Below are 21,473 nucleotides of genomic sequence, written 5' to 3'. Positions count from 1 at the left end.
ACAATATACTGTGTTGTACATACAAGATACTAAGTTGTACATACAATATACTTTGTTGTACATACGAGATACTAAGTTGTACATACAATTTACTGTGTTGTACATACAAGATACTAAGTTGTACATACAATATACTTTGTTGTACATACAAGATATTAAGTTGTACATACAATATACTGTGTTGTACATACAAGATACTGCGCTGTACATACAATATACTGTGTTGTACATACACGATACTAAGTTGTACATACAATATACTGTGTTGTACATACAAGATACTAAGTTGTACATACAATATACTTTGTTGTACATACAAGATACTAAGTTGTACATACAATGTACTGTGTTGTACATACAAGATACTAAGTTGTACATACAATATACTGTGTTGTACATACAAGATACTAAGTTGTACATACAATATACTTTGTTGTACATACGAGATACTAAGTTGTACATACAACTAAGCGTTAAAGGTACTATGTCATACTTATACGTTTATTCCTGCTGACTTTCAGCGAATTAAAGCGGCATGGCCGAGAAAGCTTCAAGGTAACAATATTATGACGTCATAATGAAAATGGCGTCATAGAAGCCAGCTTCTCTCGAGCTGATTCGTGTGAGTTATACATGGTCGTCTCCTTGTCTAAAACACTTCCATGAATTAATTTCAAGAGAATCCGGAGACTGGATTAATTCGTGTTACCTGTACATTATTTGAACACTGTTCCCCTTTACATTGTCGGTACATTAAGTTCTTCACCGTAAGGTAACTGTTTAAGATAAGAGATACGGTATTATGTATCGATAGGGTGGTTATAAGGTCAACTTTGCTTAGGAAGAAATCTGCTGTACCTAGCTGTCATGAGTCTAATATCTAGCAATTAAGTACATGTAATACACATAAAGGCGATAATTTCGGGAACTGGTGTATCAACGTCTACACAACAGTCATAGCACATATGTGCGTCATGGTTAAGAAGCACACACAATGTATTATCAAATTTACCCCCGATATTTTAACTTCCTGGTAAGGGAAAAGGCAGTTATTTTAGTTCCAGTCACTAGTATGTGATATGGTGGATTAACGTGAGAATGTCTCCCATTCCGATTTCTCTGGTCTACGAGGTTACACATTTATACATGCTATAAGGTAGGTAAATATGTAGATATATACATGTACATAACGTTGTCTATTTAAGTGACATTGTAAATATAGCAAGGCTGTTTTACTGCTGGTAAATATATGTACCTCAGTTGACATTCTGTCTGATATCGGTGTCTCGACCACTATTGAGTACTTTTACAATTAAACAAGGCGTAATGTTAAAGACGTTATTCATTAGATACAACTGATAACGCAGACACGTGCGAATCACAAATACACTACATATTTTTTGTACATTGTATAATTATTTCAATTGACGTACATAGGAATAAAATGATTGTTATTTACCAGTTAAAAGGACTCGGAAATAGTGAAACGATAGTAAATCATAGACAGGACAAGACAAGAAAGTAGAAGAATGATAGATATAGGGCCTAGGATAGGATACATGTAGGTGAGGGACTAGGATATAGGACACATATGGTAGGGGTTAGGATATAGGATGCATGTAGGGGAGGGACTAGGATATAGGATACATGTAGGGGAGGGGTTAGGATATAGGATACATGTAGGGGAGGGGTGAGGATATAGGATACATGTAGGGGAGGGGTTAGGATATAGGATACATGTAGGTGAGGGACTAGGATATAGGACACATATGGTAGGGGTTAGGATATAGGATGCATGTAGGGGAGGGATTAGGATATAGGATACATGTAGGGGAGGGGTAGATATGGCCCAGGATATGATATGATACGTGTAGGGGAGGGGTTAGGATATAGGATACATGTAGGGGAGGGGTTATGATATAGGATACATGTAGGGGAGGGATTAGGATATAGGATACATGTAGGGGAGGGGTAGATATGGCCCAGGATATGATATGATACGTGTAGGGGAGGGGTTAGGATATAGGATACATGTAGGGGAGGAGTTAAGATATAGGATACATGTAGGGGGGGGGTTAGGATATAGGATACATATAGGGAGGGATTCGGATATATGATACATGTAGGGGAGGGGTTAGGATATAGGATACATGTAGGGGAGGAGTTAGGATATAGGATACATGTAGGGGAGGGGTTAGGATATAGGATACATATAGGGAGGGATTCGGATATATGATACGTGTAGGGGAGGGGTTAGGATATAGGATACATGTAGGGGAGGAGTTAAGATATAGGATACATGTAGGTGAGGGGTTAGGATATAGGATACATGTAGGCGAGGGGTTAGGATATAGGAGGGGTAGATACGGCCCAGGATATTATACATGTAGGGGAGGGGTAGATACGGCCCAGGATATTATACATGTAGGGGAAGGGGTTATGCAGGACTTGTCCCTAACTGCAGTGTGAGAAGCTGTGTGAGATTGGTCCATAAACTACAATGTGAGGGGTTATGTGAGACTTGTTCGCAGACTATATTCTGAGAGGCAATGTGAGACTGATCCAGGAACTGTAGTGACAGACGTTATGTGAGACTGGTCCACGGACTGTACTCTGAGAAGCTATGCAGGACTTGTCCCTAAATGCAGTGTGAGAAACTATGTGATATTGGTCCACGGACTGTACTGTGAATGGCTATGTGAGTCTCATCCGATCCACGAACTGCAATGTGAGAGGCTGTTTTAGGTGACGTATGTTGGTCTCTCTATAATGTCGACTACATTTATTGTGTAAGTCAGCACGACAGTTCTCAGATGACAGTTTCCTATAAGTCACTACTTGAGCTATAGTATTTATATCTCTCTCCAGCGCATCTCCTTCCGGTCAATCGACCAGTTTGTTATACACATCACCGCCAAATAAAGATTATCCCCATCAACGTATAAACAAAGTTAGCATCTCATTTGGGGGAGATAAACACAACCTATCTGTATTACAGGAGGTGTGACACCCTAGCCCCTAATGACCTTACAGTACCATCACTTTATCACTCTATATAAAACAAGCCTACTTAGTAATTACGATATATACAAATCCAGTCCATCAAAAGTGTATTACTCAATAACACTTTATATAGAAAGTTAAATGATCTTCTGTGATCAATCTGTAGAGCACTTTAACTAGTTTCAGTAATATATTTTGACCAGGAAGATAAAACTACGTTATATACGTTAATATTAAATCGTAGCAATGATGATGCAAACCGGGGCGAACTTCCGCGAATTTACAAGGAAATTATACCCACCCTCGTGTATCATTATAATATTTATACCCTCGTGTATCATTTTAATGTTTATACCCTCGTGTATCATTATAATATTTATACCCTCGTGTATCATTATAATGTTTATACCCTCGTTTATCATTATAATATTTATACCCTCGTGTATCATTTTAATGTTTATACCCTCGTGTATCATTATAATGTTTATACCCTCGTGTATCATTATAATATTTATACCCTCGTGTATCATTACAATATTTATACCCACCATCGTGTATCATTATAATATTTATACCCTCGTGTATCATTATAATGTTTATACCCACCATCGTGTATCATTATAATATTTATACCCACCCCTCGTGTATCATTATAATGTTTATACCCACCCCTCGTGTATCATTATAATGTTTATACCCACCTTCGTGTATCATTATAATGTTTATACCCACCCCTCGTATAATATTTATACCCACCCCTCGTGTATCCTTATAATATTTATACCCTCGTGTATCATTATAATGTTTATACCCACCCCTCGTATAATATTTATACCCACCCCTCGTGTATCCTTATAATATTTATACCCTCGTGTATTATTATAATGTTTATACCCACCCCTCGTATAATATTTATACCCACCCCTCGTGTATCATTATAATATTTATACCCTCGTGTATCATTATCATGTTTATACCCACCCTCGTGTATCATTATAATGTTTATACCTTCGTGTATCATTATAATATTTATACCCACCCTCGTGTATCATTATAATATTTATACCCACCTTCGTGTATCATTTTAATGTTTATACCCTCGTGTATCATTTTAATGTTTATACCTTCGTGTATCATTATAATGTTTATACCCTCGTGTATCATTATAATGTTTATACCCATCCCTCGTGTATCATTAGTATGTGGCTATCTTTGTTATATCTATACCCACCCCTCGTGTATCATTAGTATGTGGCTATCTTTGTTATATCTATACCCACCCTCGTGTATCTGTAGTATGTGGCTATCTTTGTTATATCTATACCCACCCCTCGTGTATCATTAGTATGTAGCTATCTTAGTTATATCTATACCCACCCTCGTGTATCATTAGTATGTGGCTATCTTTGTTATATCTATACCCACCCTCGTGTATCATTAGTATGTGGCTATGTTTGTTATATCTATACCCACCCCTCGTGTATCATTAGTATGTGGCTATGTTTGTTATATCTATACCCACCCTCGTGTATCATTAGTATGTGGCTATCTTTGTTATATCTATACCCACCCCTCGTGTATCTGTAGTATGTGGCTATGTTTGTTATATCTATACCCACCCCTCGTGTATCAGTAGTATGTGGCTATCTTTGTTATATCTATACCCTCCCCTCGTGTATCATTAGTATGTGGCTATCTTTGTTATATCTATACCCACCCTCGTGTATCATTAGTATGTGGCTATGTTTGTTATATCTATAACCACCCCTCGTGTATCATTAGTATGTGGCTATCTTTGTTATATCTATACCCACCCCTCGTGTATCATTAGTATGTGGCTATCTTTGTTATATCTATACCCACCCCTCGTGTATCATTAGTATGTGGCTATCTTTGTTATATCTATACCCACCCCTCGTGTATCATTAGTATGTGGCTATGTTTGTTATATCTATACCCACCCCTCGTGTATCATTAGTATGTGGCTATCTTAGTTATATCTATACCCACCCTCGTGTATCATTAGTATGTGGCTATCTTTGTTATATCTATACCCACCCCTCGTGTATCAGTAGTATGTGGCTATCTTTGTTATATCTATACCCACCCCTCGTGTATCATTAGTATGTGGCTATGTTTGTTATATCTATACCCACCCCTCGTGTATCATTAGTATGTGGCTATCTTTGTTATATCTATACCCACCCTCGTGTATCATTAGTATGTGGCTATCTTAGTTATATCTATACCCACCCCTCGTGTATCATTAGTATGTGGCTATCTTTGTTATATCTATACCCACCCCTCGTGTATCATTAGTATGTGGCTATCTTAGTTATATCTATACCCACCCCTCGTGTATCATTAGTATGTGGCTATCTTTGTTATATCTATACCCACCCTCGTGTATCATTAGTATGTGGCTATCTTTGTTATATCTATACCCACCCCTCGTGTATCATGTAGTATGTGGCTATCTTTGTTATATCTATACCCACCCCTCGTGTATCAGTAGTATGTGGCTATCTTTGTTATATCTATACCCACCCCTCGTGTATCATTAGTATGTGGCTATCTTAGTTATATCTATACCCACCCTCGTGTATCTGTAGTATGTGGCTATCTTTGTTATATCTATACCCACCCTCGTGTATCATTAGTATGTGGCTATCTTTGTTATATCTATACCCACCCCTCGTGTATCATGTAGTATGTGGCTATCTTTGTTATATCTATACCCACCCCTCGTGTATCATTAGTATGTGGCTATCTTTGTTATATCTATACCCACCCCTCGTGTATCATTAGTATGTGGCTATCTTTGTTATATCTATACCCACCCCTCGTGTATCTGTAGTATGTGGCTGTCTTTGTTATATCTATACCCACCCCTCGTGTATCATTAGTATGTGGCTATCTTTGTTATATCTATACCCACCCCTCGTGTATCTGTAGTATGTGGCTATCTTAGTTATATCTATACCCACCCTCGTGTATCATTAGTATGTGGCTATGTTTGTTATATCTATACCCACCCCTCGTGTATCATTAGTATGTGGCTGTCTTTGTTATATCTATACCCACCCCTCGTGTATCATTAGTATGTGGCTATGTTTGTTATATCTATACCCACCATCGTGTATCATTAGTATGTGGCTATCTTAGTTATATCTATACCCACCCCTCGTGTATCATTAGTATGTGGCTATGTTTGTTATATCTATACCCACCCCTCGTGTATCATTAGTATGTGGCTATCTTTGTTATATCTATACCCACCCTCGTTGATCTATCTGTTGAATGACTATTATATCCTTGAGATACGGTAAGTCCAGTTAGCTCTTCCTCCTATGCGATAGTGTTACGTGTAACTGTCGGGTATAAGATACCTGATGTCACTTATCTGTGGAACTCAATATCAAATTCTCAACTACGCTGCACTCCTCAAGTATATGTCCTGGTGTGAATACCAATAGCATTCACTTAATAAATTAAATATCCCCGAAGATTAACATTTAAATTATTGATACAAGGAAGCAATACCTGTGTCGACATAGTGTTTACGTTATGAATAATCTTTTGTACAATGATCTTCCCCAAACCGATTCAATTATTTTATTATTAAAAAAAACATTCAAATGGTGGCAATAATACATTGTGAAATAGGTGGACATTAATCGTTAAAAACCTAGTGATAGGGGCGTTACATATAGATATCGACCGTTTCACGATATGTCCCGAGCGTAACACAATATACCGTAACGAGTATATCGTGCTTTGTCTTGAGCGGATCACGATAGGTACCGAGTGTATCACTATAGGTACCGAGTGTATCACGATAGGTACTGAGTGTATCACTATATGTACCGAGTGTATCACTATAGGTACCGAGTGTATCACTATAGGTACCGAGTGTATCACGATAGGTACCGAGTGTATCACGATATGTACCGAATGCATCACGATAGGTACCGAGTGTATCACGATAGGTACCGAGTCTTTCACGATATGTCTCGAGAGTACCACGATATGTCCCGGGCACGAACGATGTGTCCCGAGTGTATCACGATATGTCCCGAGAGTATCAAATGCCCCGATTGTATCACGATGTGCCCCGAGTGTATCACGATATGTCCCGAGAGTATCACATGTTCCGAGTGTATCACGATATGTCCCGGGCACAAACGATGTGTCCCGAGTGTATCACGATATGTCCCGAGAGTATCAAATGCCCCGATTGTATCACGATATGTCCCGAGAGTATCACATGCCCCGATTGTATCACGATATGTCCCGATTGTATCACGATATGTCCCGAGTGTATCATATGTCCCGAGTGTATCACGATATGCCCCGAGAGTATCACATGTCCCGAGTGTATCACGATATGTCCCGGGCACAAACGATGTGTCCCGAGTGTATCACGATATGTCCCGAGAGTATCAAATGCCCCGATTGTATCACGATATGTCCCGAGAGTATCACATGCCCCGATTGTATCACGATATGTCCCGATTGTATCACGATATGTCCCGAGTGTATCATATGTCCCGAGTGAATCACGATGTGCCCCGAGAGTAGCACATGTCCCGAGTGTATCACGATATGTCCCGGGCACAAACGATGTGTCCCGAGTGTATCACGATATGTCCCGAGAGTATCACATGTCCCGAGTGTATCACGATATGTCCCGGGCACAAACGATATGCCCCGAGTGTATCACGATATGTCCCGAGTGTATAACGATATGCCCCGAGAGTATCACATGTCCCGAGAGTATCACGATATGTCCCGGGAACAAACGATGTGTCCCAAGTGTATCACGATATGTCCCGAGAGTATCATATGTCCCGAGTGTATCACGATATGTCCCGAGAGTATCATATGTCCCGAGTGTATCACGATATGTCCCGAGAGTATCATATGCCCCGAGTGTATCACGATATGTCCCGAGAGTATCACATGTCCCGAGTGTATCACGATATGTCCCGAGAGTATCATATGCCCCGAGTGTATCACGATATGTCCCGAGAGTATCACATGTCCCGAGTGTATCACGATATGTCCCGGGCACAAACGATATATCCCGAGTGTATCACGATATGTCCCGAGAGTATCACATGTCCCGAGTGTATCACGATATGTCCCGAGAGTATCATATGCCCCGAGTGTATCACGATATGTCCCGAGAGTATCATATGCCCCGAGTGTATCACGATATGTCCCGAGAGTATCATATGCCCCGAATGTATCACGATATGTCCCGAGAGTATCACATGTCCCGGGTGTATCACGATATGTCCCGAGAGTATCACATGTCCCGATTGTATCACGATATGTCCCGATTGTATCACGATATGTCCCGATTGTATCACGATATGTCCCGAGTGTATCACTATGTGTCCCAGGCGTACTGCGATATGTCCCGAGTGTATTATATTCCCCGGGCGTATCACAATATGTCCCAAGTGTATCACGATATGTCCTATTCTGAACATGGAGAATTTTCATATGCTGAGGAATATGAAAGCTTCAATGACTGAATGTGTTCTCTATTCCTATTTTAATGTCTAAAATGTAAAACGTGTATGTAATATGACGTAGAATTCGTACAGGTAATCTGACCGACCATCACTGCGCCATTGAAACGTTATTTTTAAGACCATGGATGTGGCTCAGTGGTATCAGCTGCGGGTATTTCAGGCAAGGCGATTAGGTCCCGTAGATCGTTGAGTTTGAAGCCCGGCAGGGCAGGGGTCGTAAAATGGTCTTTCTTGATCATTTGTATTACTGTGTGTTTATATATATATATACAAATGATTATCTGATGAAGCAAAGTACGAGACAACACAGTGCATATATATGTGCAGATCAAACTCAGTTTGCAATACACACGTTTCTTGCATAACTCGACCATTGGTCGATTCTACATATATGCCATACCTCTTGGAGGGATACAAATACTGTCTTTAACTCAAATATTTTACCCTTTCTATCCAGCATAACCCGACATTCCGTATTTCATATTTTTTCTCGCTACTATTTTATTTACAAATGCAAGACGAGCTAGTGAATTCAAATAAAATAAAAATCGCGGCTATTGACACTTCCCTCGAAGCGACTTTTTATCTCGTTCGTACGAGGTTTTTTTTGCAAAGTTAACTAACTGTGAAAGGTCGTCAAAACTTCATTATTGGCCGGAGCCTGGTCAGACTCGAGGCTTTAGTTAAATTCAACCTGATATTAAGCGTGTATTATGGTCAGTGTGAGTATGATAAGATCTGAATGTTTATTTTGTAAACTTTACACTATTTACACTTCTGTTGGTCGTAGGTGGACCTGGAACGGTATTCATTCGTGATGTTTAGATTGGCCGTACTCTCACGTGACAGAGACGGACATTCTACCACTAAGAAGATTTACTGAGGTAGATCAATACAAACATTGTGCTCCCATGTCTCACACTTTAAGGTGTTATTGACTATCAGAAAGGATCCCATATCAAGCATCAATGCAAGGACATTTTATGGGAATTTTTGCCCATTCAACTCACAGAATTTCCCTGTTATAAAGAATAAAAAAAGTAAATTAGATTGTTCTATACAGTTATGGACAGCCTTACAATCGATATGTTCAATATTGCTAAAATTGTGTACATCGTCGCATCATCCCAAATCAATTTGCACCAACCGAAATTCATTTAATGCTCACTTTAACGTTAACTGATGATACTACAACCTTTCAATAAGACTCTAATTTTACAGGAATTTTGAAAACGTGTGAAAAATGAATGTCAAAATTTCTTTACATGTATCTTAGCCATACAATGAGATTCCAGGTAGCATTTGATGTCAAAGAATGCATGACTTAAACAACAGAACACCATCCGCATGAACCGAGTTGCGATACAATGCAATTTATTGCTCTAAGACAATGCAGGTGGAATGAAAACTATATGTAACTAAATAGAATTTTCCTATGAACCAAAGACTAGATTTAAGACATTGTGTCAGATAGATCTAGCTGTCTGGTCATACAATCTCAAACCTTGACGTTTCTCAGGGCCTTTGGCCCTGGGATTTTCTTTAGTGAACGTCGTTGAGAAAAAAAAAATTCAATTTGTTTCTCAGGATGACACCGCAGTTTTAGTTCAACAACCATTTCGAAAACTAGTCTGAAACTGTAAACATAAACATAAATCCGTTTATTTGCAACGAATTCGCCCTTAGTAAACATACACTTACACTCCTAATACATGCTATAATAGTGACGATGAAGTGTTTGTTATCGTTTTATTTTTTTCCGGAAGATGAGATCAAATTAAACAGGCAAAGTGAATAAATTGGGATTTTCCAAGCTTGTGACTCACAGGTTGTATAAGCTTTTCGAGACGTAGTTCACTGTACGTGTGATTTTAAAAGTAATAACAGAAATTCCGCTAACAAGTATATTGTCGCAAATGTATGTTGTGTCTCCCTCGGAGTGGCAGCAAATAGCTTGCATGTTTAGATATTAAATTAGCTAATGACTACACAGGTTTACTGGCACTGGTTGTAAACATTCTTTGACACCCGTTTACTCGTTGGTAATCATTTCATGACATCCGAGCACTGGTTGGTAAACATTCCGTGAGACCCGGGTACATGTTGGTAAACATTCCTTGACACCCGGGTACTGGATGGTAAACATTTCTTGACATCCGGGTACTGGTTGGTAAACATTAATTGATAACCGGTTACTCGTTGGTAAACATTCCATGACATCCGGACACTGATTGGTAAACAATCCTTGATATTCGGGTACTGGTTGTAAACATTCTTTGACACCCGGTACTGGTTATAAACATTCAATGGCATCCGGGCACTGGTTGGTAAACATTCTTTGACACCCGGTTACTCGTTGGTAAACATTCCATGACATCCGGGCACTGGTTGGTAAACATTCCTTGATATCCGGGTACTGGTTGTAAACATTCTTTGACACCCGGTTACTCGTTGGTAAACATCTCGTGACATCCGGGGACTGGTTGGTGAACATTCTTTGACATTCTGGTACTGGTTGGTAAACACTCATTGACATCCGGGCACTGATTGGTAAACATTCCATGACACCCGTGTACTGGTTGTAAACATTCCTTGACATCCGGGCACTGATTGGTAAACATTCCTTGACATCCGGGCCCTGGTTGGTAAACATTTCTAGACATTCGGGTACTGGTTGGTGAACATTCCATGACACCCGTGTACTGGTTGGAAAACATTCCATGACACCCGTGTACTGGTCGGTAAACATTCCTTGACATCCGGGCACTGATTGGTAAACATTCCTTGACATCCGGGCCCTGGTTGTAAACATTCATTGACATCCGGGCCCTGGTTGGTAAACATTCCATGACACCCGGGTACTGGTTGTAAACATTTCTTGACATTCGGGTACTGGTTGGTGAACATTCTTTGACACCCGGGTACTGGTTGTAAACATTCTTTGACATCCGGGTACTGGTTGGATAACATTCCTTGACACCCGGGTACTGGTTGTAAACATTCATTGACACGGAAACTGAACGCTCGATATAATAGATCAGATGGCCGTGTTCATGATTCATGAAATAATTCAAATATTTGAAAAATTTTGAATGCATAAACAAAAAGAAAATAAATAAATAATAAAAATGAAGCACTATGATGAGAAGGAAAAAAGGAAAACCATCAGTAAATATGGAAAAATACGACATAGGATATATATGACATTTTTAGAAAAAACAAAAGAATGAACGCTTACAAGAACTATATTTTTGTGACACACTCCTTACTGTAGACCCCTCTTTCTGACTCTCTGTCTGTCTGTCTGTATCTCTCTGTCTGTCTGTCTGTCTGTCTATCTCTGTCTGTCTGTCTCTCTCTCTCTCTCTCTCTCTCTCTCTCTCTCTCTCTATCTCAGTACAAGTTAACACCCCACTTTTCATCTCTCTCTCTCCGTCTCAATCTATCCAGTTTTTAGTGTTTTTTCTCTACTTCTCTCTCTTTTTCCTAATATCTCCCTCCCTCTGTCCTGCACCCCTACTTTTTATCTCCGTTTTCACTCTTTATTTATTATTTTTTAGCCCATAGGAAATTAAAAAAGAAATACGTACAGTACGTTTTATGTCGCATTGTTACCATGCATTGATGCTGAAAATAAACCTTTTCCTGAGTGCGAAAAAATAAGAAAAAGATGAAAGAAAGAAAAACAAACAAACAAAACATTCATTGACACCCGGGTACTGGTTGTAAACATTCTTTGACATCCGGGTACTGGTTGTAAACATTCTTTGACACTAAGAGAAAGTTTAGTTTATGCTATTTCTGGATCGCGTAGGACATAAACGACTCTAGGTATATTCATTTTGTTAGAGTATAACAGCTTAATGGGTCTAGTTTGTGATCTGTCCCTACAGTAGTGTTTTCATTAGAATCTTTCATTTCTTGTTTACAACTGTAAACATTTAGATATCATTTCCAAATAATTTTGTGAATTTGAAGAAAAACAACATTGTTTTGGTTTGTGTAGGTATTGTATTGGGCTTATCGAAGGGAAGTTGTAAAGTACAACCGGATAATTGCATGCGAAGTGTTTAAGGTAGAAACATGACTCACTGGAAATTGTAAATGTGTATAAACATGTTCAATGAGTTTAAGGATGTCGAGTGTATACTTGAGTGAAAGTATGACAGTTTTCACCACCCCGGGAAAAAAGCACTGTTAGGAACATCATAATGTATAACGGGGAAATGATTAACGGTTTCTTGTATATCAACTCCTGGTCAACTACACTTCGGGTAATTAAACCGTAACTGGACTTCGGAAAAGTTGTGTGTTTAAACAGAAATGCGACTTATTGGAAATCGAGAACGTGGGCGTATTCTCTGAAACGTACAGAAATAGCTCTCTTATTTTAGAAATATAAATTAAAACTTATAGATATGTTAAAACTATTAGATTTTATCCATCTTATATGTTATTTATTGGGAGTTACACTACCATGATGAAGTACATTGGATGGCACTGTATTTTTTGTATTTTGTAGAATATATACTTTGTCTGTGAGATGCCTAGTGTGTGCATGATGTCAGCTAGCAATCCTCCGCCTCCACTCCCTGTCCGGGGGAACCTCCCTCCTCTACGTAAGGGTGGGTCAATCAGCCGGACCGCCTCCGCCGTGGGCAGACCTCTCCCGGCAACACCAAAGGACGGTTCTGCAACAAAGAACAATGCACAAACATTGTCAGGTAGAAATAAAAAATCACCTGTTGTTACAAATTATGAGAATCATGAAATTAGAATGGGAAGAAATAAATCATCACCAGCAGAGTTGAATAAAATGACTTTTGAGGCCCCGCCTCCTCCACCAAGTCGTCTACCAAAACAACGGAACGTATCGTGTCCAGGATTACCGAATAGCTCTCCTTCAACACCTACCGGTGGCTCAGATCTACCCCCGGCCTTACCGAGCCGAGGACCACCACGGAAACCCTCCATTTCTGGGTCGTCGTCATCTCGGAATGGGGCGTGTAAGTATAGCTCATTACATATCATGTGTAGAAATACCCGGTTTACTGTATGTTCCATCTGTGATATATACCGTGGTGTGGGTCCGCTGTCCGAACTTAATACACTATTGACTTTATCTCATATTTGATTAGACCCTCAACTACATCGTATTATTTTAATGTAGATATGTAACGCATTTTCAGTATGTTGTATGGCCCACGCAAATTGGTGCGTCTCCCCAAAAGGTTCAACATCTCCGTAGGCGCCCGCGTCTCTCCAAAAGATTCAATAATTACCTAGTAGGCGCACGCGTCTCTCCAAAAGGATCAACATCTCCGTAGGCGCACGCGTCTGTCCAAAAGGTTCAATAACCTAGTAGGCGCACGCGTCTCTCCAGAAGGTTCAATAACCTAGTAGACGCACGCGTCTCTCCAGAAGGTTCAATAACCTAGTAGGCGCACGCATCTCTCCAAAAGATTCAACATCTCCGTAGGCGCACGCGTCTCTCCAAAAGGTTCAACATCTCCGTAGGCGCACGCGTCCCTCCAAAAGGTTCAATAACCTAGTAGGCGAACGCGTCTCTCCAAAAGGTTCCATAACCTAGTAGGCGCACGCGTCTGTCCAAAAGGTTCAACATCTCCGTAGGCGCACGCGTCTCTCCAAAAGATTCAATAATTACCTAGTAGGCGCACGCGTCTCTCCAAAAGGATCAACATCTCCGTAGGCGCACGCGTCTCTCCAAAAGGTTCAATAACCTAGTAGGCGCACGCGTCTGTCCAAAAGGTTCAATAACCTAGTAGGCGCACGCGTCTCTCCAAAAGGTTCAATAACCTAGTAGGCGAACGCGTCTCTCCAAAAGGTTCAATAACCTAGTAGGCGCACACGTCTGTCCAAAAGGTTCAACATCTCCGTAGGCGCACGCGTCTCTCCAAAAGGTTCAACATCTCCGTAGGCGCACGCGTCTGTCCAAAAGGTTCAATAACCTAGTAGGCGAACGCGTCTCTCCAAAAGGTTCAATTACCTAGTAGGCGCACACGTCTGTCCAAAAGGTTCAACATCTCCGTAGGCGCACGCGTCTCTCCAAAAGGTTCAATAACCTAGTAGGCGCACGCGTCTCTCCAAAAGGTTCAATAACCTAGTAGGCGCACGCGTCTCCCCAAAAGGTTCAACAGCCCAGTGGGTGCACGCGTCTCTCCAAAATGTTTAACAGCCCCGTAGGCGCACGCGCCTCTCCTGATGGTAACGTAGTAATGTCTAACAAGCGCATGCGTCTCCCTAACGGGTTAATAATCCATTTTCAGTTATTTTGTAAAACGCCCTTCTCTCCTAAAGATTATAGATAAAGGCCCAATAAGAACCGTCTACTTCAATATTTGATAAGATTTCTGACCTTACGTATTAGAAGTGTATATTTAGCGGCGCGTCAAATATTTGTACGCGAACGTAGAAGTAACCTAAAGGCTCGATCCCCAGAGACCAAACTATTCCCTGAAATATAAAGTGACGACATCGTGAAATCAACATACGGTATAGAGGCCCTTCGTATTTACGTATTTTGTTTAGTGTACTGATCAACCTATCAAGGAAGACATTCACTTTCACTTTAATGGAAATTCCCGATTTTCAAGAATTGCATTCGCTTGAATTCAATTTATTGACATTATGATTAGGTCTTACGACCAATCAGTGCGTATTACATATTACATACATTTCATATTCAAGATGTGAACCAGCAAGACATATCTATATCGATATTGATAATGAGATGTAAACACCGGAAATCCTTATTCTATATTGATGATGACGATGTAAACACCGGAAATCCTTATTCTATATTCATCATGACTGTGTAAACACCGGAAATCCTTATTCTATATTGATAATAAGGTGTAAACACCGGAAATCCTTATTCTATATTGATGATGAGGTGTAAACACCGGAAATCCTTATTCTATATTGATGATGAGGTGTAAACACCGGAAATCCTTATTCTATATTGATGATGAGGTGTAAACACCAGAAATCCTTATTCTGTATTGATCATGACTGTGTAAACACCGGAAATCCTTATTCTATATTGATGATGACGATGTAAACACCGGAAATCCTTATTCTATATTCACCATGACTGTGTAAACACCGGAAATCCTTATTCTATATTGATGATGACTGTGTAAACACCGGAAATCCTTATTCTATATTCACCATGACTGTGTAAACACCGGAAATCCTTATTCTATATTCATCATGACTGTGTAAACACCAGAAATCCTTATTCTATATTGATGATGACTGTGTAAACACCGGAAATCCTTATTCTATATTGATGATGACTGTGTAAACACCAGAAATCCTTATTCTATATTGATGATGACTGTGTAAACACCAGAAATCCTTATTCTATATTGATGAGGACTGTGTAAACACCGGAAATCCTTATTCTATATTGATGATGACTGTGTAAACACCGGGAATCCTTATTCTATATTGATGATGACTGTGTAAACACCGGAAATCCTTATTCTATATTGATGATGACTGTGTAAACACCAGAAATCCTTATTCTATATTCACCATGACTGTGTAAACACCGGAAATCCTTATTCTGTATTGATGATGACTGTGTAAACACCGGAAATCCTTATTCTATATTCACCATGACTGTGTAAACACCGGAAATCCATATTCTATATTGATGATGACTGTGTAAACACCAGAAATCCTTATTCTATATTCACCATGACTGTGTAAACACCGGAAATCCTTATTCTATATTGATGATGACGATGTAAACACCGGAAATTCTTATTCTATATTGATGATGACTGTGTAAACACCAGAAATCCTTATTCTATATTGATGATGACGATGTAAACACCGGAAATCCTTATTCTATATTGATGATGACTATAAACATCAGAAATCTTTATTCTATATTGATGATGACTGTGTAAACACCAGAAATCCTTATTCTATATTGATGATGACGATTTAAACACCGGAAATCCTTATTCTATATTGATGATGACTGTGTAAACACCAGAAATCCTTATTCTATATTCATCATGACTGTGTAAACACCAGAAATCCTTATTCTATATTGATGATGACTGTGTAAACACCGGAAATCCTTATTCTATATTGATGATGACGATGTAAACACCGGAAATCCTTATTCTATATTGATGATGACTATTAACACCGGAAATCCTTATTCTATATTGATGATGACTGTGTAAACACCGGAAATCCTTGTTCTATATTGATGATGACGATGTAAACACCGGAAATCCTTATTCTATATTGATGATGACGATATAAACACCGGAAATCCTTATTCTATTTTGATGATGACGATGTAAACACCAGAAATCCTTATTCTATATTGATGATGACGATGTAAACACCGGAAATCCTTATTATATATTCATCATGACTGTGTAAACACCAGAAATCCTTATTCTATATTGATGATGACTGTGTAAACACCAGAAATCCTTATTCTATATTGATGATGACGATGTAAACACCGGAAATATTTATTCTATATTGATGATGACTGTGTAAACACCGGAAATCCTTATTCTATATTGATGATGACGATGTAAACACCGGAAATATTTATTCTATATTGATGATGACTGTGTAAACAACAGAAATCCTTATTCTATATTGATGATGACGATGTAAACACCGGAAATATTTATTCTATATTGATGATGACGATGTAAACACCAGAAATCCTTATTATATATTCATCATGACTGTGTAAACACCAGAAATCCTTATTCTATATTGATGACGACGTATTCCTGTTTTGAAGCCTCTGCTGATCTCGAGGCGAGATTTCCTTTCCATGACCCCAGTGACTTCCCTCCGCCGGACATGTTTGAAGGAGACAGCAAAGCGTATGCTAGTAAAAAGGCTAACGGTCAACAGAGAGGTATGTAATTTATTTGTAATTATCATGATTACGATGGTTGTGTTCTATTTGTTTCACAGTGGTTGTTTCGTATGTAGTACCACCGCGTTTTGATAAAATACCCTGATTGTTATTACTATTTATATGCAGCAACAATTTTCCAAATTAGCTTTTAAATATATTTGATTTTTCATTCCAGGAGCTAGAAGAAGAAAATCGCCGGATTTTCCTCCAGAGTAAAACTACATTGAATTGATGACATGTTTTGTTGGTGTACCAGACATAGGCACACCGAGATGGAGCCCGGGTATTTGTGCATAGCTTACAGGGAGATACGTTATGTTTCCTGGTTGATTATCTTGATATTATCATTTCTCCCTCAAACACATCAGATATTTGTTGTGCTTGAGACAAATGTTGATTATTTTTAATTAATAATATGATTGATGCAGTCTCGACTGCCCTAAAGGCAACAAACCCTGTCTATAAAGGCCACATGTCTAGGTTAACAATGTACCAATACGTATTGTATATAATGCTACTTGCCTATAATATTCACTTTTATCCGGTGTGTTGAGTGGACTTAATAGACAGGTTTGTCAGTAGTAGATGGATTTTAGAGTTAATGAAAGTGAGTTATTTTCGAGTTAAATTTTGATTCAATGCTAAATAAGCAATGGGAACTGTACATTATCCCATAGTATATCATGAAGTTTTGCTAAGTTTTAAGACTATGAGATGATGACTTCGTAAGTTTTAAGTTTGTATACACAGTCGTGTCACTAAAAACTCTCTCATTAGTCATCCCTGTTGTGGGGGTGCCTGGGCCGTAATTACCAACGACTCGGTATTTTGAATTCTGAGGAATTCCCTAGTGGTTGAATCATCCGAGATCCAAAATCTAATACCAAAATATGATTTTGTGTTATATAACGATCTCGGCGTCCGGTTGTACCGGAATTCTTTTACATGTATTTGATCCCCGTTACAAGTACGAATGTAGTCATTGAGAAATCGAATCCCTCATTGTCTGTGTGGACGGAAAGGCTAAGTACCGGAATAAGATGCTTAATATTTATATACACATATCGCACTTCAGTCACAGTTATACCCGGAAATGAACAGTATCTCATTGGATGTATGTATGATCAACAAGCGCCTGTGGCCACAGATATATGTATGATCAACAAGCGCCTGTGGCCACAGATATATGTATGATCAACAAGCGCCTGTGGTCACAGATATATGTTTGATCAACAAGCCCCTGTGGTCACAGATGTTTGATCAACAAGCCCCTGTGGCCACAGATATATGTATGATCAACAAGCGCCTGTGGCCACAGATATATGTATGATCAACAAGCGCCTTTGGTCACAGATATATGTTTGATCAACAAGCGCCTTTGGTCACAGATATATGTTTGATCAACAAGCCCCTGTGGCCACAGATATATGTATGATCAACAAGCGCCTGTGGCCACAGATATATGTATGATCAACAAGCGCCTTTGGTCACAGATATATGTTTGATCAACAAGCGCCTTTGGTCACAGATATATGTTTGATCAACAAGCCCCTGTGGCCACAGATATATGTATGATCAACAAGCGCCTGTGGCCACCAATATATGTTTGATCAACAAGCGCCTGTGGTCACAGATATATGTTTGATCAACAAGCGCCTTTGGTCACAGATATATGTTTGATCAACAAGCGCCTTTGGTCACAGACTTTTTTTTTGTATCAGAGATAGAATTTTTTAAGATGGGGCGATATATATATATTGAGTTTGTTTAGATTGTTAAATTTAGAGAGAGAAAAATGTTAGTTTGTATGATGTTTAAACTGTTCTGTCCTTCGCTTGTTCAGATATTCCTGTGATGTATAAATATCATTTGTCATGCATTTAATTATGAAATATGTACACCTGAGCATGATTGTTATTAATAATGTTTCACGCCGGCTCCAATTTCTGCACCGTCCCTCTCTGAACAACCCCATCGCACGCACCAAAAAAAGTAAATATATGTGTCCTGACTGTTTCACAATCTCTCTGCGCAAAGAAAGACCAATATAGATGTCCTGATTTTCATGTCGACTGTAACAAGCGTTTACTTTAACGTCATTCGGAATTATATAAGTTAAAACGCTTGTTAGATTGTATTTATTGGCAATACCAATGCAATTTGAGTGACAAATAAAATTGCGCCCGTTCGACTGCAGCGCCCAATGTGAATATATACTTACATTGAATTTTATCTAATTCAGATTTTAATACACTTTTTTCATATTTCAATATTTGTAACGGCATTTGCAACTCTATAATTAAGAAATCTTAACAGATAACACGTTTTCTTTATAATGACATTTGGAATAATTTATATTGTTGATTACAATTCTTAAAGCGACTTTAACAGTAGATTTCATACTCATTAAAGCGACTATAATTAACTGTAGATTTCATACTCATTAAAGTGACTATAACTGTAGATTTCATACTCATTAAAGTGACTATAACTGTAGATTTCATACTCATTAAAGTGACTATAACTGTAGATTTCATACTCATTCAACGGTGATTTCTTCATTTGAATAGCGACAGATGATATATACCTACTGAATCATGCGCTGATTGGAGTATTTACAAAACACGGTTGCAGATACTTCTAGTTTTTGTAATTAAAGGAAAATCTTAGTTTCATGATGTATTAAAATTACTATGTCTGATAATATTTTCCAATAATGATTTTTACAGTTATAGTCGATTTAACCGATAGCCCGAGTGTCCTCTCGACAGAACACCATGTCAGGTGTATTTTTATTATGTCATCTCGGACTATATAACCGATATAACAGTTTTTGATACAAGATCGACAGAAATAAATGGTTTCGAAGTGTTAAGGAATGACATAATATCTTTATAACGTTTGCAGTGATATACATTTCGTAGTTTGAAAATCGCAACGGATAGTAGAAGACCGTTCTGAATATGCGTTCCTTATAGAAACATGTGAAGTAGTTATCTATGAAGTCTGTAAATAAAGCATATTCTTTATATTTCTTCTTTTCTAATATCACGACTGTATCAAAGCTAGCTGTCACTGTGATATTTCTAATGGAAACCAGGAATTCAATATTAAGTTAATTCGGAGTGATATCGGTTAAACTCGGTCAACACTTATACATTCTTGGGTGGATGTAACTAATACCACTTACCACTACCAAGGTAGAGCTTGAATAATTCAGAATTTCATTGATGTTATGTCCGGCAGTTTTGAGTCGGATATCATACGTATTGACCCTTTTGGAGATTTGACATTGTCACATGTCTGTAGTATAATGCACAGGGACCCGATAATTGGTGAAGAATTGTTAGACAGTTTGACGGCGTAATGATGCCATTACATTTTTACCCCATCTTACCAGAGCTAATTTTTAAACGTCTTATAATATTCTACACACACCATGATGGGTCTAAACACAGATGAATTGTAACCCATTCTCGGGTCCCTGTGTATTACAAGTTGTATTATCTACAGTATTACACGGGACAGATACATCCCTGGTAGCGAGCTTTATGTGTTAGTTTGTACATTACAACGTGACTAGGATATAGCAGCTTTGTGTATTAAAATCTGACAACACTGGATTTTGTGTTTGTTGTATCGCAACGGAAAACATGTCAGGAACCAACCACTATAGATAATGAAGAGTTAAACAGCTTTCATGTAGGCGCTAAACCGGTAATTAAGTAAATATTCAATATTATCTAACAACACCATGACTTGGTGATAATATTAAACTATAGATTCACACTCAATTACATCCGCTGGTCGACATACAAAAATTACAGTGTGTGTAACTATTGGACAAAACTAGGGAAAACAGAAACACAGAATCTCGGACTAACCAAAAGGTTCCAATTCCCGGACTCCCGATACCTTCCCGACCTAATGTCAGGCACATCAGTCCAAGGACTGATACCTTCCCGACCTAATGTCAGTCGCATCTGACCAAGGAC

General features: G+C 38.7%; 1 protein-coding gene across 2 annotated transcripts; it reads left to right on the top strand.

The window, feature by feature from the left end:
- The first annotated feature begins 994 nt into the window (after window positions 1-994).
- Window positions 995-21,101, top strand: LOC117319513 (WAS/WASL-interacting protein family member 1-like). 2 transcript variants are annotated; one of them, XM_033874306.1, is made up of 4 exons: window positions 995-1,156; window positions 13,069-13,552; window positions 17,356-17,475; window positions 17,654-21,101. In XM_033874306.1, the coding sequence occupies exons 2-4, from the start codon at window positions 13,090-13,092 to the stop codon at window positions 17,692-17,694; spliced, it is 624 nt and encodes a 207-aa protein (XP_033730197.1). In that variant the 5' UTR covers window positions 995-1,156; window positions 13,069-13,089; the 3' UTR covers window positions 17,695-21,101. The 2 variants fall into 2 exon arrangements, with proteins under 2 accessions (XP_033730197.1, XP_033730204.1); XM_033874313.1 differs by lacking the exon at window positions 995-1,156 and adding an exon at window positions 9,342-9,430.
- Window positions 21,102-21,473: the final 372 nt, after the last annotated feature.

Source organism: Pecten maximus, chromosome 2, assembly GCF_902652985.1.
Source record: "Pecten maximus chromosome 2, xPecMax1.1, whole genome shotgun sequence".
In the NCBI taxonomy this organism is placed as follows: Eukaryota; Metazoa; Mollusca; class Bivalvia; order Pectinida; family Pectinidae; genus Pecten; species Pecten maximus.
This window is presented reverse-complemented; position numbering and strand designations above follow the sequence as displayed.

Bases quoted from the DNA above. Each gene is read 5' to 3' on its own strand.
- LOC117319513 (XM_033874306.1), top strand. From the start codon at position 13,090: ATGCCTAGTGTGTGCATGATGTCAGCTAGCAATCCTCCGCCTCCACTC. The intron at 13,553-17,355 runs GTAAGTATAGCT...CCTGTTTTGAAG, and splicing joins GTCATCTCGGAATGGGGCGT to CCTCTGCTGATCTCGAGGCG. The intron at 17,476-17,653 runs GTATGTAATTTA...TTTTCATTCCAG, and splicing joins GGCTAACGGTCAACAGAGAG to GAGCTAGAAGAAGAAAATCG.